Source organism: Solanum tuberosum, unplaced genomic scaffold, assembly GCF_000226075.1.
Source record: "Solanum tuberosum cultivar DM 1-3 516 R44 unplaced genomic scaffold, SolTub_3.0 scf00018, whole genome shotgun sequence".
NCBI lineage: Eukaryota > Viridiplantae > Streptophyta > Magnoliopsida > Solanales > Solanaceae > Solanum > Solanum tuberosum.
The window spans coordinates 2,033,085-2,058,199 of NW_006238944.1; the positions used below are offsets into that span (position 1 = coordinate 2,033,085).

Sequence of the window (25,115 nt, forward strand, 5' to 3'; positions counted from 1 at the left end):
TTTGGAACTCATTGGTGAAAATTGTTTTGAAAAAAGGAGTTAAAATCAGTTCACAATGACCATTTTAATTTTTGAAAAATATTGTCATTTACCATACCAATCAAAATCTCAAGATCTCAAGTTTTGATGTTAAAATCCACAAATTATTACTGGAAAATTAAGTTTTAGGGTCACAAAAGCTTACCCAAATTATTTCGCACAACACAATCTCTTCAAAATCGTCTTCTAGGGTTTTACAAAGCTCAAACATGGAAAATGGGACTTAGACCCTGAAAATTCTGCTCAAAACCTCTTTCAGATGTCGCAAAAGTGGACTAAGATTCGCTTAAGCGAATATCACTAAAGTAAACCACATGTTCGCTTTCACGAACCGAGCACAAACAACACATCTCGCAAAAGCAATGCGTCCTACACTTTTGTGATGTTCGCTTAAGCGAACAAGTCTTTGCAAAAGCGAAGCATCGAGACACCATCAAAACACAACCAAACACAAATCACTGAATGGACCCTCGGGATTCATTCGAAACCCCGTACACACAAACCATATATGAAAATGGACTAAACTCGATGTTCGCACATTATAAAACCATTGAAATATGAATCCGAGACTTTCTTGACTCAAAACTCGTGAAAGTCACAAGAAATGAATATAACGCCTAAATAGGCCAAAATAAGCTCGGGTGCTTTGAAAAATTAACCAAGACTTCACCTATGTCAAAAATCATCCCCTGAATCTAATGAAACTCTCAGAATTCTAATCTAAGCATCCAAACTTGAATATTGACCAAGGTCAACCCGAAGACTAGAATTCCACAAATTTTCAACTTAGGACCTCAAATCCATAAAAAGACTGAATCTGAAACCAACAACTCTCCTTGACCAACGTTCACATTCGGTAACTGATGGAATTGACCAAATTTCATTCTGACACTCAAAACTCAAGACTCCAAAAACCACTTTTAAGTAACTTTAGCCTTTCAAACACATAACTTACAAAATTCACAACTTTTTACTCAAAGCTCAAAATCAACATTCTAAACTCAATCAAAAATGACTCGGGGTTAAAATTGAGAGGGACAAAACCATAATCCTACAAAAATCTCTAAAAATGACCTACTAGATGATTACATTATTTTCTCCAAGCCCTTCACAATGCTTATAGGTAGAGAGGTGTTTATGCCATAAATTTGCAATTATTGCATATATGAGGTTCAGAAGGACCCTTTAATCCAAGTTATAGGCCCAATGAGGCACTTATGTTCTATTTCTTTTATATTTTTAATTTAACTTTTTCAAAATTCTTTTCAACTTTTCCTTTTCTTTAGTATATATTGTATTTCACATTTTTTTTATTTTTCCCCAATTTTGCTACTGCCAAGAAGCTTGGCAGCCATACCTCTTTCTCTTATTTCTCCTTTTTCTTCTTCATTTCATTTGCCATTCAATTTTTTTTCTTTTTAATTTCGTTTTCTTGAGTTAAATTAGAAAATATGTTCTTGAATAACTAGAAAATACAATTTTCAGATTGAAAAAGGTAAATTACTAATGACTGGATAAAATTTCCGGTAAAAACTTTATTTCCACTTGTAATCTCTGTTATCAATCATTGTTGAAAAAGTTATTTTCTCAGTGATAATTATAGAAAAATGTGATAAAGGTAGCTCTAATTAAAGTGATATGAGAGAGAAGTGAAATGAGTTTTGAATGGTGGAGGATTTGTAGAGCTTTGGGAGGATAAAAATGACGGTTATAGTGACAAACATTGTTGTAGTGTGTGTTAAATGTGATGAAAGAAATGAAGTTTGTAGTGGTTATGAAAGAGTCGAAGCAGCGCCGATTCCGATTCTGGTGAGAACGATGATACAATTGAAAAGATGTAAAATAGGAAAAATAGAAAGAAAAAGAAAAAAAAAAGTAAAAGCAAAAGAATACCTATTTTAATAGAAAAATTATTATGAAAATAAAATTTTAGCATTTTTTTTTTGTTCTGACTCTCTCAAAGAGAGTGTATTACACTTTCTTTGTCACCTAAGCAGTTAAGAATATAGTAATTCTTGTTAAAAATAGTTTAGGTGTGTCATAGACCCTGCAAAGTTGGAGTGAGTAACAACAATTTCGACAATAGTATAAGTGTGTTTTGAATCATTTTCCCTAATTATAATAACTTAACTTTAGGACATACTTCTAGAGTTTGAACTACTAGTGTGTCATGGAATTACGACACATTTGATACCTTTTACATGATTTTTAAATGTTTTTAGCTCGTTTTAGGTTATTTCAATGTTAAATATTTTGTAGTAAGTACTCAGAGGAAAATTTGACAAAAAGGATAAAAATGCAAATGACCCAAACTTAGGCATATTATGGATCATACATTTCATATACGGGTCATCCATGCAACCATAGATGATCCCAATGTCTTATAGTTGAAGTGGTAAACTTATGGACCAGACGCAGATCCACATACAATCGCAAATCTCACACAAATCATATATCTGATCATGAAAAATGGGACACTATCTAAAAGCTGAAATTTTGAGGATACTCAAGTACGGTAAAAAAATACAAATAATATGTGCAATTTACAGTTCGTAAAGAAAAGTATGATAGAATTGAGAAGATATCATTCACGGACCATGAATAAATCTGTGGTATGTAGAACTTATAAAAAAGGGTTGAACCATTTATAGAGAGCAAAAGATGACATATATTCTATATGAGCTTTACGGGTCATAAGTGATGTCAACTAGTATTTAGTCAGATTTTTATTTCGAATTTGTGGGTTGATATAAATATTTTTTGTTGATTTTTGTGCAATATCTTTTTCAGAACTTGTACGCTCGAATTAGAATATTGAACATCACTTTTTCCTTTATTATTTTTAGGAGAAAAATTATTTTTTTGTGATCATTTTCTTCATCATTGTAAGCACTTGTAAATTGTTTATTGCTTTATTTTTCTTTAGTATTAGTAGCTAAATCTTATACTAAGCTTGTGGACTTAATATGAGTATTTTGTTCATGTGATTTTTTTGTTAGTGTATGAATAATGAATTTTTTATATCTATTTATTTCTCATTTTTAATAGTTGGTTGGTAGTTGCAAACATTTGCCTAGGCCAATTACATCAATTTTATTTGAAAAAAGTGAAGTAGGGGAATTGAAAAAATATATTTGTAAGAGGTGTTCACCCTCGTTTAATAGATTCGCTTAGAATAAGTTGAGTTCACTTGACATGATCGTTCTTTATTATAACTCGTGTATTTAGAAAAATTATTAAGAGATATACTTTTCAACTATTGAGAAATATTAAGCGACAATACAATGTTTTAAAGGCATGAACATAACGCAAAGTGTTTTACCTAATACATGGCAAGACGTAAGCCTTGAGGCACCGAACCTAAGCTTCATGAGTCTATCATTTTTTATATGATATAAATTAATATAATAAAAAAAAAAAATACATAGAAATTTCAAGAATGATATAAAATTAGTGGAAATGTACGACTTCATCTTAAAACATTAATCAAAATCAAAATTGAATAAGAATCATTAAAATTGTTATTTAATGAAACTAATCAGATATTTTTAAAAAAAAAATGAGTAGAAATATATATAAAAACGGAGGAGGAACCTACAACCAAAAATACAATTGGTATACCACCGTAGCTCTAGTGCTCTTTCTAAATATATTAAACTACTACTAGAAAAGTAAAGTTATTGATGAAGTGAGCCAGTTATTGATTCTAGGCAACTGGAATAATGAAGTAATGATGAAGCTCTTTAATGAAGAAGTGTGTAGTCATGTGCAACAAACTATTGAGACAGTATATGAACTTGAAGATTGGGATAAATCTTGGTGGATACCCAACTCTACAGGAATGTTTTCTGTAGGCAGTGCTTGGGAACTCATGAGAGAAAGAAGAGAAACTCAGGAGCTGATGATGAACATATGGGAAAAGGGTATTCCTTTTAAAGTATCTTTCCTTCTGTGGAGATTATGGAAGTTACGAATTCCTATGGGGAAGTCTTGGTGAAGATTAAGGTAGCAGAGGAGGTTATTTGTTGTTGTTGCAACAGCAATGCACAGGAAACCTTTCAACATTTATTCATGGAGTGTCCAGACTCTAACAGAATATGGAGTTGGTTTGCAGGTGATGCGGGAGTGGAGGGACCATTTCTACAAGTCAAAGACACGATAATTAAATGGTGGAAAGTTGATTGTGTGGTTAAACTGAAACCAATGTATAAGGCAGTACCAGCTTTTATCATCTGGCAAATATGGAAAAGGAGAAACAGGATCAGAAATGGTGGGAAAATGTCTAGGCATGCTATGGATATGAAGATTAACAGAAATCTACAGATGATGGCTAAACTCAGATACCCATGGATTCAGGAAATTCCAAGTATGTGGCCTATGATTGTGTAATTGTTTGAAGAATACACCCCTAGTATATCTTACCAAGTTATCAGGTGGAAGTTTCCAGAGAGGGGATATTACAAATGTAAATCAGATGGTGCCTGCAAAGGCAACCTCGGGCCGAGTGCTTGCGGATTTTGTATCAGAAATTGTGAAGGGGAACTGGTTTTTGCAGAAGTTCAGAGAATTGGAGATAGCTCAAGCCTCAAAGCTGAGGCTATGGCGATGAGACTAGGGCTTGAACACTTTATAAACCGTAATTTAGTACCAGTAGTGATGGAAATTGACTCTCTTACCCTCAAGAAAATCGTAGAAGGGACATGGGAGGTGCCTTGGGCAATCGTGAAGGAGATTAAGAGAATCAAGTTTTCGTTGGCTAACCACTCTGCGATAGTGTCACACACATCCAGAGAAAGAAATCAATTGGCGAATTTTTTCACTAACTATATTTTCAGTTTTGCAAGTACTAATAGATTTCAATTCAACTCAACACAGGGGATTCCAAATAAAGCAAAAAGTATAATTCAATTGGAAAAGGCTAATGTCTCAAACTTGAGATTTAAGAAGTGTCAAAATCGAAGAACATTTGGGAAGACAAGGTCAAATAGCAGCAACAATCAGAACCAAATGGTAACACACATTCAAGGGCAACCCCGACAACATTTGCAAATCCAAAACTAACGCACATTCCGGGTGATAAGCTGAATTTGAGCCTCTTTTTTTTAGTTTTGTCTTCTTTATTAGGCTCAAACATGCCTTCAAACTAAAAAAAAAAAAAAACTCATTTATTTTTTATCCGTTAAAAGTTTGATTCATCTATGTCATTACAATTTGAGAAAAGGCTCATCCATGTCATTATTTTATAACTTTGCATAACCATTTTTTACATCAATAAGACCCCAAACAACTTTTAACACTTTTCAATTAGGATTTTGGATCAAATATATATTCTTTTTACTTCTTGTTCCTCAAGAACACAGGAAGAACACCAAGAATTTCCAATTTTCCAACTTCTTCAATTCTTCACAAAATCACCTTAAATTTTAAGAATAGCTTCCCTTTGAGCTAGATATCAAAACTCAAAATCTTTTGAACTCTAATTCAACCTAACTCAACAAAATCCACTTGAAAATTCTTTGAAGTTATAAAATTTCAACATCTTTTAATGATAGAATTTTCTCCACAACTCCGAATCACTTGAAATTTTGAACATAGACCCAGAAAACACTAGGGAACAAAGATCTAGCGTCAAAAATATGAATCAAAGCAGATTTTCAGAATTTTTAAACTGATTTTCATTATTATTATATTTTTGGGAATTTTTTTTTAAAATACGGGTGGGTATTTTTTACTCCAAAAATGATTTTAGAATTTTGACATGATGTGGCCGAATTATAATTGACCACGGAAAAAAAATGATTTTGCAAAACCGGAGTTAAAAGATAATGGGATAGATAAACCAAACTTTTAACGAATGGCATAAATAAATCTTTTCTCAAAGTTTGATGACATATTTGAACATTTTTCCTTATTTTTATAGGTTTGCGTTTGCCTATTTTCTTGTATCAACTAGACAATGTAAACTTTTGAATATAGTGTCACTGTCATTTAAACTGAACAAAAGAAATTCAAGAGACCAAGCGGAAAGATTGGATTAAAAACTGAACTTAAAAGCACAATGGCCTGAAAATTTGAACAAAAAAGTTGAATTTAAATACACAATGTCCTGAGGTTCTGAACTGGACACTGAAAAGTTGCAAGAATTACTATGTATCAGTTTTGTCCATCTTTTTTGAAAAAACTGTATAACCTCAGTTTTCTAAACCATGCCATTTTATGGGGATACAGAATAAAACACAGTTCTTACAATGAACCAGCAAATCAATTTCTCTATAACTGCTGACAATGAACCAGCAAATCAAACACAGTTGTTTACGTATTAACAACTTCTACTCAAGTACAAGTATGTGAATTTCAACTGTTTACACCAATGACAAGGGGTTGGAAGCAACACTCAAGAATAAACCAAATCTATTTCTGCTTACAACTATATGCTACAACAGTTATGGTATGCTATTCTAAATTCCTCCTAACCTACAAGTAAAATTGCAATATGCAGATTCCCTATTGCGAACCATTAGCAGGAGTATCACTACCTTGCCTGGCAGAAATTACTCTATCAAGGGTTTCATCGGGGACCTTGATTCCGCTAGTCTCTAGATCTGCCACTATGGCAATTGCAGCATCAAGCTCCCCAAGATCAAGGCATAAGATGATGATTTCGTCATACAAAGGGCTGCAACGAATGGGTTAAGATCAATAATCAATGAAAATAATATGTGAAAACTTTTAGATAAGACCATGATAACGATATACAAGATAAATTATGGTAAAAGCACAGCAAAGCAGAAAGATTTGCTGGAAGTGAACCAATATAAAGTAAACACGATCTCAGCTTGAATATCTAAAGGCAACTCTATTTGTTTAGCCAATCTTTGTGTAAACCTTCTTTTTGCTGATGTTATATCATTTATTTGTTTGTTGCAAGTCTGATGCAAGTAGCACGAAAACATAATTCATAAAGAAGGAAGTATTTCAGGTAAAACCAGACTTACCTTCCAAATACATAACCAAGACTATGCGTTGTCTGCAAAATTCTCAAGAAAGCAGAAGGCATAGGAGCTCGTACTGCAGCACGCAATATCATAGCACAATCACCAATTGTTGGTGTCCCACCCAATTCTATTACCTGAGATAGAAACATTTTTCGTTTACAACAGGAAAACAGAAGAATCCATACATGAAGCCAAGTTCACTAGCTACAAGGACAGGAAACAGCATAGCACCAGTTCTGCTAGAATGTCATAATTCACTATCAGAATAGAACAACAATATTAGAAAACAAAGTTGTAAAACCCTAAGCTTCATTCACTGAAAATTTATTGATATACTGAGAATCTTCATTTACAAAATCCAGAAAGACTTAATATTTAAAGAAATCTAGAAAAGCAAGACTGTAACTCCTAAAGCGTTACAGGAGAATGCTACAAAGAAAAACTAAAAACTCCTGAAAGAAGAACCAAGAAAGTTGTAAGAACATTAGATCCAGTCATGGTTTTACCGTGGCTTGGAGTCACTAGTGACTTCATTACATGCAGCAACAGCTGATAAAAATGATACAGGAAGCAAAGAAAATGAAAGTGAGTTTTGAGTATCCTTAGCAGCTAGCGATTCCTTCATAACACCATAATAGACTAATGTTGGATTATGTAGGAAAATCTTGGCAAAAATGAAACTTTATTCAACCAAATCTTCAATGTTGGGTTCATTTAATTCTCCTTCTCAAACCAAAGATGAGAGTCAGTCATCAGGAAGTTGGTCACCAATCAAACCAAATTCTAATCCATAACTGCCATACTGAAAGTTTCTAGGAAGAAGCATGAATTGGTAAAATGAAAAATCTGGAAGAGCAAGTGTTAAATGTAGGCATCATTCATGTGAATATGTTGGGTGTTCTAGACTACTATCTTTCTGTGTATTAAATAAGAAGATATAGGTGGACGGTAAAAGCAAAAAATGCAATAACAACAACATACCCAGTGTAATCCCAGAAGTAGGGTATGGGGAGGGTAGAGTGTATGCAAATCTAACCCCTACCTCTTAGCGATAAAGAGGTTGTTTCCGATAGACCCTCAGCTTAAATAAAGCATTTCAAAGCAGATTGAATAAGGGAATACAGAAACGAAAGCAGTAACAACAACAAAATAATACAAAATGGAGAGTAGTACACAACATAAAAAAGAAAGAGCAGTAACAACAAAATAATGTGATAACTGAAGCACAAAAAAACACATGTGATAACCAAAATCTAAGAACAAGAAACTACGAGAATAGTGTTAAATTACTGGTAAGAAAGTAGGTACAAGTACGACCACCATGCCTATCCTGCACGAAGCGAGAGAACGCTCAACCACCAACTAACCTTCTACCCTACTCTGCAACCTCCAAACCCTCCTATCTAAGGTCGTGTCCTCGGTAAGCTCAAATGTCTTGTCTAATCACCTTTCCCCAATACTTCTTCGATTTGCATCTACCTCACCTGTCACCCGCCATTGCTAACCTCTCACACCTCACTAGGGCAACTACACTTCTCCTCTTCACATGCCAAAATCATCTTAACCTCAATTCCTTCATCTTGTCCACCATGGAAGACACTCCTGCTTGTCCCAGATATCTCCATTCATAATTTTATCTCTCTTACTATGCTCACACATCCATCTCAACATCCTCATCACCACAACTTTTACCTTCTGAATGTGAGAGTTCTTGACTGGCCAACAGTCTGCCCGATACAACATATTTGGTCTAACTACCACTCTGTAGAACTTACCTTTAAGTTTTGGCAGTATCTTCTTATCACACAAGACTCTGGAAGCAAGCCTCCATTTTGCCCATCCAACACCAATACGATATGTGACATCATAATTCATCTCACCATTACCTTGAATTGAAGACCCCAAATACTTTAAACATCCTCTTATAGGGTTGACCTAAGCATCAAGCCTCACTTTTGCGCGGACCTAATGCGTAGCATCAATGAACTTACACTCTAAGTATTCAGTCTTGGTCTTGGTCAACTTGAACCCTTTAGGCTCCAGGATTTGTCTCCAAACCTCCAGCCTAGCGTCAACTTCCCCGCAAGTCTCGTCAATCAATGCTATGTTATCTGCAAAAAAACATACACCATGGCATCTCACCTTGGATATATCGCGTCGGTTCATCCATAACCAGTGCAAAACAAAATGGACTAAGAGTCAACCTTTGGTGTAACCCCATCATGACTGGAAAGTGCTTTTAGTCTCCTACTATTATTTTATTTGAAACTGGTAACTTTAGTCTATATATCCACAGGTATACTACAACAAAAGTGTAGTTCCCCTTCAAAAGTAGTTACAACTTACAGAATAAAATAGTCTTAGTCTAAACTGCTGCCTATAAACAATCTAGCACATCAAAGATGTCTTCTGTCCTAGTTAATATATCTTGTTTACACCAAAAATAGAAAAGAGCTAAGCAGTCCATCTTGATCTTCTATAAGCTATTCTGCCAATTTTCAAAACTCTTGTTGTTTCTCTCTTTCCAGATTGTCCACCAAATACATGCTGGGACAAGTTTCCATCTCTTTTCCTTGTCAGAAGCATTGCCATCTCTATTCCAGCTGCTCAAGACTCCTTTAATGCTCCTTGGTTTCACCCATCTTATCCCCCTTTAGACAGATGAACATTCTCCATAATTGTTCCGTCCATGTACAATGCAAGAAAAGATGGTTAATTGTCTCAGCATGTTCTTCACATAAAGTACATCTAGAAGCCAACTGATGGCCTCTTTTCTTTAGATTTTTCATGAGTCAAAACCGCTTCTTTTGTCAATAACCACATGAAGCAGTTTACTTTGTAGGGTACTTTTGGTTTCCAGATGCTCTTCCATGGCCATTCCGTCTCCTGTCCAGCATTCTTGTTGAGTTCCTTATAAATTGAATTTTACTGAGAATTGACCTTTGGTGTCATTCTGCCAAACTAATAAGTCCTTCTTTTCGGTGAGGTTGCTGAAAGAGCCTACTGAATCTTGAAATTCTGCCACTTTGTCTATCACCCAATCCTGAAGGTTCCCCCTTAAGACAAATTCCATCCTTGTCCAGTCCCACATTGTAGCCACAGTGGCCTGTTGATGTTGGCATAAAATGAAGAATTCAGGAGGCAACTGTTTCATAGGGACAGACCCATTCCACTTATCCTCAGAAGGATGTCTTTGACCCATCTCCCACTTCTACCTTGGTTCTGTGATATAGCACTGGCCATAGATTTCTGATTGCCCTCCATACAGTGCATTTATATGGAGTACTTATCATTTTAGTCATCCACTGATCTTCCATGCCATATTTTGCTGTGATGACCTCTTTCCAGAGCATGTTATCTTCATTTGCAAACTTTCACAACCACTTCATCATTAGACTCTGGTTTTGTTTCCTCAGATTTCTTATGCCTAGGCCTCCTGCATTTTTACTCACAATCAGTTCCTTCCATTTAACAAGATGAAACTTCTTCTTATCTTCACTGCCTTGCCATAAGAAATTTCTTCTAAGAGCATCAATGCTAGTAGATACATTGGCAGGCATAGGAAAGACTGACATCATATAAGAGGGTAATGTATCCATCACACTGTTAATTAAAGTCAATCTTCCTCGCAAGGACAAGTACTGACTCCTCCAGTTGGTGAGTCTCTTTTCACATTTCTCCAGGACCCCATTCCATATGCCTTTGGACTTGCTTTTAGCTTCCAAAGGCATACCTAGGTAAGTAGTTGGAAGCTCCCCAACCTTACCTCCTAGTGTTCTGGCCAGAACTTCTGTATTAAGCACACTATTGTTAGGATAGATGAAGCTTTTCCCCCAGTTTATGTGGAGACCAGAGACAGCTTCAAAAATGACAAAAATAACCCTCAAAATCAGGATTTGTTTTGTCTCAGCTTCACAGAAAACCAATGTGTCATCTGCATATTGTAGATGAGTTATCTCCAAACTAGAAAGTTCTGCTTGGAACCCCTTGATCCACCCTTTCCCTTTGTTGTTTTAATAAGGTTACTCATTCCTTCCATAGCTAAGATGAATAAAAATGGGGAAAGAGGATCCCCGTCTCAAGCCTCGCTGGGAAGAGAAAAAGCCAGTGGGTACTCTATTCACAAGTATAGAGAACCTGACAGTGCCAATACAATGTTTTATCCATCTTATCCACCTGGCCCCAAAACCCATTCTTTCCAGCATTTGTATAAGAAAGTCCCAGTTTAAGAAGTCATAAGCTTTTTGTATGTCCAGCTTGCATACAATTCCTGGCTTATTGCTCCTCTGTCTCGTCTCTGTGCATTCATTAGCTATCAAAACGGCATCCATAATTTGCCTGCCCTTGATAAAAGCCATCTGATGTCTATCCACCAGGCTATGTATCACCCTCCTGAGTCTCTCTGCTAGAAGCTTTGCAATGATCTTGTATACCCCCCTCACCCTGGTCTTGGATCCATCGTACATGTCCTCGATCGCCCTAGTATAAGCCACAACTACACCTATAGCCTCCAAGCATATCCATGGGACCTCCCTGGGGACTTTTTCATAAACCTTCTCTAGGTCGAGGAACACCATATGTAAATCCCTCTTCCACTCCCTATCCTGCTCCATCAGCCTCCTCATAAGGTATATGGCTTCTGTGGTAGTTCGCCCCGACATGAATTCGAATTGATTCTCGGAAATAGACACAACCCTCTTTACCCTTATCTCCACCACCCTCTCTCACATCTTCATTGTATGGCTTAGCAGCTCAATACCACTATAGTTGTTGCAATTCTATATATCACCCTTGTTCTTATACAATGGAATCATCATACTCCACCTTTCTTCTTCGAGCATCTTCATTGTCCTAAAAATGAAAAACACACCAGTTAGCCCCTCCAAGCTTTCCCTCCTATGTTCTTCCAAAACTCCACCGAAATTTCATCTGGCTTGGTCGCTCTTCCCCAGCTCATCCTACGAATAGCACTTGATCTCATCAACTTTTATAGACCTACAATACTCGAAATCTTGTCGTCTCTCAGAGTGCTCCAACTCTCCAGCATAATGTCCATGTCCCTCTCATCAGTCAAGACCTTGTGGAAGAATGTCTGCCGCCTCCATCTAATGAGTGTCTACTCCACCAAAACTTTGTTTACTTTGTCTTTGATGCACTTCACTTGGTCGAGGTCTCAGGCCTTCCTCTCTTGCCTTGGCTAGCCTATTCAGTTTCTTATCTCCGCCTTTGTCCCATAACTCATCATGCAAGCATTCGAAAACTGTCAGTTTTGCCGGTGTAACCGACAACGCTGCCTCCTCCCTCGCCACTTTATACATTTCCCTCGTAGTCCGCTTATCATCCTCGTTCTTACTCTCCACCAACTTCGCATAAACAGCCTTATTTGCTTCCACTTTCCATTAGACTTCACCATTCTACCACTAATCTCCTCGTCCACTAGAGTTGCCTCTAGAAACCCCCAACACCTCTCTTGCAGCTTCCCTTATGCAACTAGCTGTCATATCCCACATGTTGGTCGTCTCCCCCACTAAAAGCAAAAAATGCAATATCACTAATTCATTTTTTTCTCAACACAAAATGCAACATCACAAATTAGCATAGAGCTATGAAGAATCACCGAGCAAAGAGATATTAATTACCAAGTCTGTAAGAAAACAGGGACAATTTAGCTATACTTTGTCTAACAATATACATTTGTGAGAAGACAGGAGTTTGAGAGAGAACTCAGCTTTTATTAGTTAATAACATTCTCAACACGCCCCCTCACATGCGGGCCTATTCTTTTTCATGGGCCAAGCACGTGGAATTTCTTTTTAAATGGGAGGTGGTGAGATTCGATTTCAGGACGATACCATGTTAGAAGACAAGAGTTTGAGAGAGAACTCAGCTTTTATTAGTTAATGATATTCTCAACAACATTGTTTCACGGACTCTCAAAAATCTGTCACGGCATATACTTGCATAGAAATTCAACCTATAAGCATACTATTTAGCAAGAGGTAACTTGTAGATTGAGGAAAGACTGCATGTAACATTCAGTAAATGGTGTTGAAAATGGTGAGGAGATTAAAAAGGATATCATAACATACTTTTGTCATCACTTTGATCCCCAATTCAACTTCCCACTCCTGTGACCATCTTCGAGGAGCTTTGTTCTTGATTTCTTTTTCCCATGTCCAGCCCCAAGCATCAGTGATTGTATACATATCTGATACATCAAATACTTTCCGTTTCCTCAGCTCCACAAATGCTTCATGAATGTCCAGTGGAAACCAATCATCATCGTCATCATCCTGTGCAAATATGAAAAGACATATCAATCAAATATCCATGCTCTTAAACGGCAATTTTTGTAAATCTTATGCAGTATCCAGAAGTAAACGAGTCATTATGCGAAAATTTGTAAGTTTAAGGGTAATTTGTAGGAAAAACTTAGGGTTATTACCTGGATGACTATTTTCATTTATGCTTGTATGCTAAACATTTGCCCATGAAACAAATATAGATGTTCTAAGGCAACAGAAAATGTAGAAGATAAGTAAGTGGACCAAATTGTCATCAGGTTTAAGTGTTCTAGTTCCAACTGATCTGATTGGCCGTTTCCTACTTCAGTCACAAATGCCTAAGTTTACAACTACTGAGAAGCACTTATAAACCTAATCATGTAGTACATACATGAAATGTGAAGCACAGAAATTATTGTATTAGCAGTCAAGCTTCGTAATACCTCACAGACAATGACTTATTCCTGTCGACAGATTCAAACACACAAGTTTTAGTCACCTAAAGCACACCGTCTCTGTGATCTAGATAAGACAGAATGTAATAAGATTCGTAAAATGGTGAATCGGAGATGTGTTTTAAGAACGAACTATGAAGATAAAACATACAAAAGCAGATAAAGTAAAGGTAAAGTCGGAACTTGGAGAGGGAAGAGGAAAAACATGATATAAATGTCAATCCCTCAACAGCTATGGAAATTGTAACCACACGATTCTCCCTCCTCGCCAAATTGTTTTTCTATTTTGAATCATAACTATTAAACAAATTATTTATGAAGCACATCACTGCAATGTATATGAGAAACAAGAAGGCACCAAAACTTACATTTTAGCTATTGGGTGAAAAAGGAAAAGATAGTGAATTCAGAGTGACATGTGTCTCATCAGAAATTCGGTGACGATTTTGACTTTCCTTGTCCACAATTGAAAATTTTCATGGGAAGAACCAGACGAGATGTGGATATTCAGATGAAAATTAGAAAAAGAGTCCACTGGGATTGAGAGAGCAGACATCAACTAAATCAATTAACCAACAATGCCTCAATCCTAAACTATTTATGGTTGGCTTAATAGATCTTTCAAATACGGTCTTGCTCAATTCAGGTCCATCTTGTTCCAAATGATTTACTAAAATATCACGGGAAGATACAGGAATGATAGTGGATATTCCATTTGGGTCCATATGAGATAGAGAGAGCAGGTATCAAACATATGACTTGCTTGTATCTTCTGACTTTTCTTTCTATGTAGATGCTATAACAAATAATTAGCAATCGATGAACACCATAAAATGTCATACCACTGCAGCTACTCTAGAAAGCCTTCTCCTGGATTTTTTTGAAGAGCTAGCCGTTAGATCAGAATCTTTCAGCAGTTGCACTCCAATCATTTGAAGAGGTTTCGCAGCTTCAACTTCCTTGTCCTTCCTGTCACCTATTTCCGGTTGGCTTTCAGTTTGCTCCACTTCTTCCTCCTCATCTTGTGCCTCGTCATCTTCTGCCTCATCATCTTCAGCCTCTTTGGCAATATCATCGACAGCATCATTATCATCTACCACATCAGTAGGTTCTAAGTCTATTATTTCCGACTGCTGGCCATAATTTTCACTTAATCCCTCCCCAAGAAAGCGGCGTTTCCAGAATTCTGTATTTCCTTCATGCAACTTTATACGTGAGATCAACTCATCAAGCTCTTCATCAACCTGAAAAAATAACACAATATAGCTTGTGAGGAATGACATGGATTTGCATGATATCTCAAGACAACTAGTTACAGTTAATACACTTGGAATAACAATTACCTCTTCTTCTTCCTCCTCAACTGGAGGAACCCAAAGTGGCCTGCCTCTAGAGCGATTTATTCTCCTTGCTTTCTGCACTCGTTGGTAGAGTACATTTCTGGTTCCATCTGTTGGTAGACCTTGTGCTTCTAGTTCTTCCTTTAATTCTGATACAATCATTTTACTAGCAGCTTTTGGTTTCAAGGCACTCTGTTCAGGTCCTTTGATGACTTTCCTCAGTCTCTCCTCAATACGTATGTAATCATACTCGGATATTTTCCCCAGAATTGAAGGTCCTTCATTGAGTAAGGTTTTCAAAAGCTTCCTGTGGTGCAACCTCCACTCTTCGAAACATCTTTGTTTAAAAGAGGTTTCCCTAGGATTGGAATATATAAACCCTTGGGCATCAGGATCTAAAGGAGTTTTTCCCCTTCTTGGGACCCATCGTTTGCGGTCACCTGTGAGTCCACCTTCAGCAACATACCTGAATGTTACGGTCAACTAAATCACATCTTATAGTAAAAAATCAAAGCTAGAAATTGAAGCAGAACATCACCACAATAAACCTACGGAAAAAACAATGAATATACAAACAAACAAACAATTAGAAAAACAGCCAACCATTAAACATGAAATTAGGGCAAGGCAGTCTATTATCAGTACAATTACCATGCCCACTATCTAGAAAAGCTCAAAAATGTGAGCTTATCAGCTAAAAACAGAAAAGAATAGATGTGACAGTAATGAGCACCTGGAGAGAAAAAAAAATCATGAATTAGAGGCTATATAATCTTCCCGTGACTATTCCACCAACCCGGAAATCATGCAAGTCTAATTTGCATAAAAATGGTTAGTTTCCTCAATTGTAAAAAATAAGGAATTATCAGCTTGATAATGTTACATCATGTGCATCTTTAGTACAAGCGAATTCCAAAATGATATACTCTCAAGTGTCAACATAAATCATCATACAACTGAGTGGCTTTATTATCCCAGCATCACACTTCAATATTACATCATCAATCTTAGCTCAATCAGTAGATAAATTTACTAAGCAAATAGAGCGAACTGAAAGCTTGCAAAGAGTCATCAAAGTGGGAAATGCCCGATAATGAATTTTAAAGTGCTGGGTATCAATGGAGCAATACACATAGAAACCAAGGTGCTATAATAACAGCCTTTTTTCCTGATTGTCGAATTAATCACTGCACAATGCGCAAGCAAAGATTGAGAATTAGGCATACAATTAGTTGATACCTCCATCATGACGCTTGTACCCAAATACTAATTAGGAAAATAAACAAATGATGTCAAAATCAATAAGTATGCAACAAGATATGATACTAACATGAATAAAAATGCTTACCTGGCTATGTAATCTATCTCATATCCAAGTTCAGCTTCTTCCTGCAAAGGTTCAATCCATGAACTAACTAATGTACGATATTTTCTGCTCAAGATCATTGCTCTTGGTGGGATTGGCTGGTTATCTTTAGCCATAGCTTCAAGTGCTTCTAACAACTCAACAATCCTCCCTGGAGTAAAAGATCATTTTGTTGATAATCTTGTTAAGACTCCTCAAAGAAATTACACCACATTATCTAATTTTAAAAATAAATGAGGCTCAAATTCATAGATTGACCCTAAAACTTGGCACCAACTGCCATGTAGACACCTTAACTTTCCGAGTTGCCATTTAGACAACTCTACTTGGTAGAGGTGTGTCGCTTGGAAGCCCGGGTTTGACCTGGCACCACGAGTTTGTTATCTTCATATTTGAGTGTGTTAGAGGTTATTCTAATGCATTTCCAACTCAAAAAGCATAGTGAAATTCTTTTATAAACTCTATCTACCTCTATTTATCCCCAAATGCCACCATTCTTCTTCATTTTTTTTGTTAGTCAACCAGCATTTAAGTTGGCACCACTTTAAAACAATATAAAAACGCTTCAATTCCTCAATATAAGACACTTCCTTTCGTCCCAATTTATATGAACATGTTTGATTGGGCACATAGTTTAAGAGGAATAAAACAACTTTTGAAAGTTGGGGTCTAAAACAAGACATAGAAAATTGCATGGCTATAAATCATCTCATTGAGAGTAAAATGAGAAGTTTAAAGTTCAAATTATTTCAAATATAGAAAAATATCATTCTTTTTGGGACTTATTAAAAAGGAAAGAGTATCACATAAATTAGGATGGAGGGATATTAACTTGACTTTCTAAATTCACATAAACTCAAATCATCATATCAAAGGACTAGATTTACAGATAAGAAACCAATATAAAAAACAAAGTTATTATCAGTAAGCATATTTCTTTCTTTCTATATTTTGATAAGATAATGAATTTCATAGCAGGCATCAAGAAGATGCATAAATTACAGAGCATAGAAAAGTACAAGATATTGTTAGCTCTATTACGAAAGGCTAATCTAAAGTTAAGGAGCTAACAAAGTCCAAAAAAGCTTCAGAGGAATAGACAGGGGGAAATTACTCCAGCTACAAAGAGTAGTTAAAACTCTAGACTTAAGAATATAGCTTGGGGAAGAGGTGCCTTCAAATCATATTTTTTTCTTAGTTTCTTGTTTTCTCTATTTATTACCGATTTTCCAGTTTTGCTTCAATAGTAAAATAACAATAGTAATGATTATTGGTGCTTTTGAATGAAACGAGTTCCATGGGAGGAACCAGTGGCAAAACAATGGTACACGGAGCACAGAAACGCCTATGATGGTGGAAGCTTCGGATGATTCGGAGGCGGGCTCGTGCACAGTCCTAGACTCGGTAGATAATGAATCCACTCTTCTACCCTTCTCCATTTAAATACCAGGCTCTTGTCTACAGCAGGGTTTGAATTTGTGACGTGTGATCAATCCACATATCACTATGAGTGTGTTCGGTTTAAAGGAAAATGTTTTCTAGGAAAATAAGTGGGTTCTTACTTATTTTTTTGTGTTTGGTACGTAAGCAAAAATTATTACTCTAAAAGCATTTGTATAAATATAATCTAAATAAATACTACGGGAGGTGAGGGTGGGGGGAGGGGTGTGGGGATGGAGGCTACGAGGGTGGGGTGAAGATGAGGTGTGTTGGAGGGCGCTTGTTTACTTTTTTGGATCTTTGTACTATTATATATTTTTGTAGTTATGAGTATCATTTATTACAGGTATCATTATTTGATTGCTTCGTTTGACATGTTCCTAGGTGTCCAAGAGACACGTTTTCCAAGTTGAGGTATCTATATGGTAATTGACATAGTTTAAGTGAATTGGTGTCAAATTTAAGGGGTTACCAATGACTTTCTCCCTCACAACTGGTGTCCAATTTAAGGGGTTATCTATGAGTGTCACCTTAAATGAGCTTAAGAATACTCAGGGGCAACTAATGCCAAAAAACAGAAGAGAACATAATAGGATGCTTTGAAGTACAAAGGAGGAAAATAAATATTCTCGGCAATCAGATATTTACACTTGAAGCATATTGATTTTAAGTAAACACCTGAAATTGGTGAATATAGTGTGCTGGCTTTTCATATAGATAGAAATAGAAGAAAGGTGGAATGCACAGGGCTCGTGGCTATCCCCTTCCACAGTGAGAGTTTCCATTATATATGTATATAAGAGTGAAATTTCTTATGATAGAGACTATGCTCTCCAGCAATTTGAAAGGTTGTTCAACATTCAGTGCTCCCTCCTCCCGACCCTCCCCGCCAAGCCAAAAGAAAATCAGATATGCATGGTTGTAACATGTTTTCCTTTCCCAATTTTGAATTGCTCACTGATGTTTATTTTACGGGAACTTAATAATAGCTGAATAATTCTTCATTATTCTCTACTGTCTAATGAGAAAAAATGGGTCTCTTTCATATATCTCTATCATTGTTCTGTTGATGCTGATGGTGTCGTTTCACATCTATTATGCATTAGCTTGTTCACAATTCAATTTCCAATATAAAAAGATCAGTATATTTTTAGTTGTATTATCAGTTATAACCTAACAAATCCATGTGATAGGTGAACACAAGCGGATAACAAGCAAATCAAAGAAGTACCAGAGAGAATTGTTCCTTTAGGGGGGCAGGCAAGAGCCACTTGATCCTAAAAATAGCAGTTTCAAAATGTCCGTAGTATTTATTACCTTCTCTACATAGAGCACGAAGATACAATGAAAGTGAGTCCCCATACTTTCCATCATTATAAAGCACTTGTGTTCCACCTTCAAAGTTCTTTAGACCACGGAAATGTCTGATAGCTTCACGGACCACACAATACTTGGTAAAGCATTCAACCAACAAACTGAAAAAGGTACACGAAAAGTCATCATACAAATCCTTTTTTTGGGGGGTGGGGGTGGGGGAGGCAACTTCTACACAAGCTGAGTGTGGGTGCATAGTGATGTACTAATTAATACAATGGTGACTTCCTTGCTTCCATTTCCGCAGTTGGCTAACCAAAAGGTTAGCAACCGAACTTTAGAAACAACTAAACAGAGTACACAAAAAGAACAAAGTACTACTCCTTGCTTAACTAGCTCATGCTATTTATTTTATTTTTATTTTTGAGAAGGTAACATTGTGTATATTCATTGAACCAGTGCTTGGGTTGCACTAAACCATATTTACAGCTTGTCAAAAAGTAAGAAAACTGAATCTGAATCCTACCAGGAACCTAGGATATCTATAATGGATTCAGTGTCCTCTAAATACATTTGCTTGCACCAGAAGCATGCTATTTATATTATATTCCCCAGAATCAACTATAGGAATAAAACTTTGCTGACGAGAAGGCTCAGTACAAATTTCCACTCAGTTAAGAGAGTTTCCAAGAATTAAGTATATTTTCTTAATTAGAAAAGCTTCCCAAAGTTATCAGTAAACCTAATCCCCAGGATCAAACTTTGGGCTTGTCCTGGTTACAGTTTCTTAAGTTGGGGACTTCTCAAATCGACAAAAAGTTCATAAAAAGTTCTCCCACTGTTCAAAAAAATAAAATAAGTAGAACTTTGAGCTTGTCATGAAAGAAGGACAAACTGGAGAAAAAAGATCCAAGAAATGTGATTGGATCCTATTGACTCATACCACAGTCTTGCCGCAGCAGGGAAAATGAGACATTTCAAGATGAATAATCAAAATATTACTTTCTAAAAACAGAGAAATGTTCATGCTACAGAAAACTTATTGAAGATAGAATAAAAGAAAGCTTCTTACGCATAGGTTCTCACGTTTGGTTGCAAACGTTTGTGGTCCTCAACCATCATCCCTAGTAGCTCAGCAACATCCTGCACTCTAACAGTCAGACAAAAAGCTTCAGTAAAGATTGTATGATTAGACATGCTATAAGTACAAAATTTTAACATTTCTCCACCAAAGTTCACATGAACAACATGTCAGAAAGATGTATAACACTTTAATCAACAGTGAAGAACAAAACCAATGCATAGATGAAGTCACAAAAAAAAACATGTTGACAAGGCAACCCACAGCCGCTACCCTTTGGGTGCACACATGATAAAACCAACTCCAGTATAATAGCCCGCGAACCACACTGGAAAGGTAAACCACACTAACAAACCCTATGCGATGAGCTCGACCGAGAAATCATGCCGGGGGTTTCAAACCTGAAATCCCCAATTCGGGGGATCACCTACTCAACAAACTCGGCCACTCTTGCGGGTGAAAAGTCACAAATTTTAAAAACATACTCCGAGTTCCAAACTATGACTAGGAGTGTCATTACCCCAATTTTTTGTAACCGAAAGATTGACAAGTCAGTGCTTGATAATTCAAGGATGGATCATAATGAGTTGGGCATGAATTGATCCATTAAAGTTTTGGGCTAAAATTGGTAAAAAGAAAAATAATAAAACCAAAAACTTAATTTTCCAAGCCACTATTCAAAGGCTTAGCTAATAGGACTCAATAAATTACTCAACTCTCTAACTAAAAATTAAAATAAACAAATGAAATAAGTGGATAGAGAGAAAAATTGTCTCAGCTGTAACAAGAAATGTGTTTGAGAAGTGGCCTTGAGTTGGGAAAGTTGGGTATGCCCAACAGAACATTGATTTGACCCAACTTATACTGCTATGAACAAACTTTAAATGGGTTAGGCTAAGACCTTTACTTCTGTTTAACCTGTTTTGACTTTGACCTGTCCAATCTTGATCCTACCTGTTCATTAAACACCCTTAATTATAAATCCTACATTAAACTCAGTTTAGCTGGCAGTTATTGGTAGATTCTAAGGTGCACTCAAACAGATGGTAACTGATATATGTCTGGTAAAGACATCTTATGAGCATGTGTGGGCAGAGTTGAAAAATCATTTTAGCTCTTTAACTATAGAAACATAAACCCAGATCACCTGGAGGTCTGTGTATACATAATTAGGCAGCTTGAATCACTGCAGGCTTCAGCTAACTTTGATAGCATGGTTGGGAAGATGAAACAACGAATAAACATGGGTATGATTCAAAACTTACCTATCATAGGACTCAGCCCTTGTATATGCTTGGATAACCCAATTATACGTCTCCGTATCAGGTTTCATATGATCTGCCAAAACAAAGTTAATGATCAGCTTATTCATTTGATAGAAATATTGGTGGTTATCAGCTAACACTCAGTGAGTAACTACTGCCAGGAAAGAAAACAAAACTAACAAACAATTCTTCCAGCATAATAAAAATTAAAGATGCAAAAGCAACTTTGTCTTCTATTTTTAATGAACAAGGTACTTGAAATTTTAAAACAGTATCTGGATGCGAGTGCTTCAAAAGCAGATGCATGATAGATAAATGGATCATGATACGGATTTAGAAAATAAATTAGCATAGGGTATACGTCATGTGAGAACTTTAACAATGTGGCTCCAAAAGAAGAAGGATCACGAGGAGCTTAAAAAGAAAGAAGTAATTTTGTAGACGAATCAATCAATCACAGATACGAATTAGAGTTCTGCTATATATATTTGTCTTCTCCACAAGCAGGGTCATCCTCGGAACTATATCACATGTTGTTTTGCTCCGTCTGTCCATTTTGATTGCTCAGTCTGACCAGGAAATTAGAGGTGTTAGTGGGTTTCACATGTTTTATCTAGAGTGAAGGGAGATATTTCACGCAATTGCATATACGGTAGCCTGCTCAAAAGATATGCATTACACCCAAAATAATCATTTTGTTTCCATATCTTTACAAAAGAAAGGTCACAAGTGTGGCAACAGTTAGACTAGATATAGAGGATTTTTCCATACTTTTCAACCCTATTTAAAGATGAGCAAACCAATAAATAAATATGAAGAGCTCTCATGATGCATGCTACTTGCAAAAGATACTATGTTGATTGATGAAATTAGTGATGGAGTCGACCAAAAATTGAAACTATGGAGAAGTACAAGAATAAGGGTTTTAGGATAAGCAAAAGTAAAGACCAAATATAGGCAATTGTAAGTTCGACCCCATAGAAAGAATAAAAGTAAAGTAAAGAGTAAACAGGATTGTGGTGCCTAAATGAAGATGATTCAGATATTTAAGATGAATGGAACTTGTAGGATTCCCCAGAAAATCTTCGATATCTTCCAAAAACAAATGATGACTCATCTGTTTCTCATGTTCCATGAATATTCAGATTGAGGAATATCCAGAAACCATCCAATGTGAAGACAGTTTTCAGTGTTGGTTATCCAACTACAAAAGTGACCCCATAGGCTTAGGCTTTTGCACCTCTCTATAATTGAAGTTTGGTAAAATCTGGTCTTTCACAAGGTAGGGGTGAGGTTTGCGCACACCCCACACTCCCCAGACCCCACCCATTTCTTAAGCCCAGCCTGCTTTGAGGAGCTGATGGAACCTCAGTCTAGACCGAGTAGTTCAAATTTTCAAAGTAGCTTTGGGGAGCAGTAGCCAGTAGTAGTGGCTGATGGCAAATTGGAGTTGGAGAAAGAAATGACAGTGATGAAGAAGAAGGCAGAAGAGAAGTAGAAGGAGAAAAGAAAGAGGTATATTGGTAATTAAGTTATGGTTGTGGGACTGTGAAATCCTGCATTCTCCTCAAATATTTCAGTAGCATGAGAGCTTGAATATTACTGCAGGTGTAGGTAGTGAAGGAGTGAACTGTTATTATTAAAAGGACGTCTAATGTGGTCATTGTCTGGCAGTGATCAATGTAGTGATCATTCATATTCATAATCTTAATTTGTCAAAGTGGGTTGGGTTTAAAAAATGGGAAGGTTTAATTTTAAAACAAAAAAATACATGTGGCAAGCTTATAAAAATGTCACATGGCTGTTTGAAGTGCCAAAATTGACCAGGTCAGAACTGTTAGTTATAGGGGTATATTTGAGCAACGTTAAAGGTATTTATAAACCAAAAGGTTAATGGAAGGCATTTGTGAGCCATTCTCAATACTAGGGGTTAAATAAATATAGGATGGATGAATTCGAGGGATGCTAGTATGCTACCGAAGTTATGCGACACAGAAAAATACCTAAAGGATTCAATAAAACAATGGTAATGTTAGACAATTGGCATTTTTACTTCCATCTTATTGTTTTTACTGCTTTTTACTTATTTCAGTCTACTACCTTCCTATTTTCTTGCAAAAGACTAGATCAAATTTAGTTCCTTAATTTCCTTATGTTAGTGGCCCTTTATGGCTGTTAGTGATACATTTTCTTGTTCAATTTTCTATCCACTTTGTAAGTGGCTGCTAGATAGGAAATGTTTATCTTTTTTTTGTATAAATTCGGTAGTTCTCCATGTTAATGATATGCTGGAATTTTAATGAGTTTTTTGTGCTTTTATACGTCAATTCAGTTTTAGGCAAGTTTTTGTTTTACCAGAGAGTTGATGCTATATGCGACAGCTAGGCTGTTCGTGGGTCAGTTTGAGTCGGTTCTTGGTTAAAACCAAACCCAAACCAATTTAATTGGTTTTTAAATTATTAAAACCAAACCAAACCAAATATACATTTATCAGTTTGGTTGTTACCCTTCGGTTCAGTTTGGTTTGGTTAATAATCTTACACAAAATAAAAGAAACAATTCATCAAAAGAGAGAGAAACAATTCATTCAAAAGGAAATGAATTGTCTTCATGTTATATGCGGCAGCTAGGGGTGTTCACGGGTCGGTTTGAGTCGGTTATTAGTTAAACTCAAACCAATTTAATCGATTTTTAAATTATTCAAAACCAAACCAAACCAAATATACATTTATCAGTTTGGTTGTTACCGTACGGTTCAGTTTGGTTCGGTTATTAATCTTACACAAAAATAAAAGAAACAATTCATTCAAAGAGAAAAAAACAATTCATTCAAAAGGAAATGAATTGTCTTCATGCTATTTGGTTCTTATAATTCTTAATCCATAACTCAAATTATGTTTAACTTCATGCATATATTGTTAGCTTATCCAATGTACTTAACAGTATAAACTTGCTGAATAATGCATAAGCTACTGATATTGCTGCTCAAATAAAAGACGCACCATTTCTTTTGATAATGGTTGTGAGAAATAAATAATATTGAATTGTGTATGTAAATAGTTACATTGAGACCCTATTTATAGACACTACATTGGAATCCTTTTCCAACTAGGATTCCTATTCTTATTCCTATTCCTATTCCTATTCTAAGTAGGAAATACTTATTTCTATTCTAACACTCCCCCTCAAGCTGGTGCATACAAATCATATGTACCTAGCTTGTTACAGATGTAATTAATACGAGGACATGTGAGGGACTTGGTGAAGATATCTGCAAGCTGATCATTTGACTTCACAAATTTCGTAACAATATCTCCCGAGAGTATCTTTTCTCTGACAAAGTGACAGTCAATCTCAATGTGCTTAGTCCTTTCATGATCAATTTTGCCAAATTTTAGTTCTCCCAGCAACTGTTTGATCCAAACTAGCTCACAAGTTGTTGTCGCCATTGCTCGATATTCTGATTCTGCACTAGATCGAGCAACCACATTCTGTTTCTTACTCTTCCACGACACCAAATTACCTCCTACTAAAAC

General features: G+C 36.1%; 1 protein-coding gene across 1 annotated transcript in view; it reads right to left on the reverse strand.

Moving 5' to 3' along the window:
* Positions 1-6,288: 6,288 nt before the first annotated feature.
* Positions 6,289-25,115, reverse strand: part of LOC102579691 (uncharacterized) — a 34,983-nt gene continuing 16,156 nt past the window's right edge. Inside the window, exons 5-13 of the mRNA XM_006340413.2 lie at positions 21,580-21,652; positions 20,306-20,383; positions 19,237-19,394; positions 16,462-16,630; positions 15,117-15,579; positions 14,616-15,017; positions 13,124-13,327; positions 7,035-7,168; positions 6,289-6,715 (exon numbers count right to left, since the gene is read on the reverse strand). Coding sequence (XP_006340475.1) covers positions 6,544-6,715; positions 7,035-7,168; positions 13,124-13,327; positions 14,616-15,017; positions 15,117-15,579; positions 16,462-16,630; positions 19,237-19,394; positions 20,306-20,383; positions 21,580-21,652 — 1,853 coding nt within the window. The 3' untranslated portion in view covers positions 6,289-6,543. The remainder of the gene's footprint in view (positions 6,716-7,034; positions 7,169-13,123; positions 13,328-14,615; positions 15,018-15,116; positions 15,580-16,461; positions 16,631-19,236; positions 19,395-20,305; positions 20,384-21,579; positions 21,653-25,115) is intronic.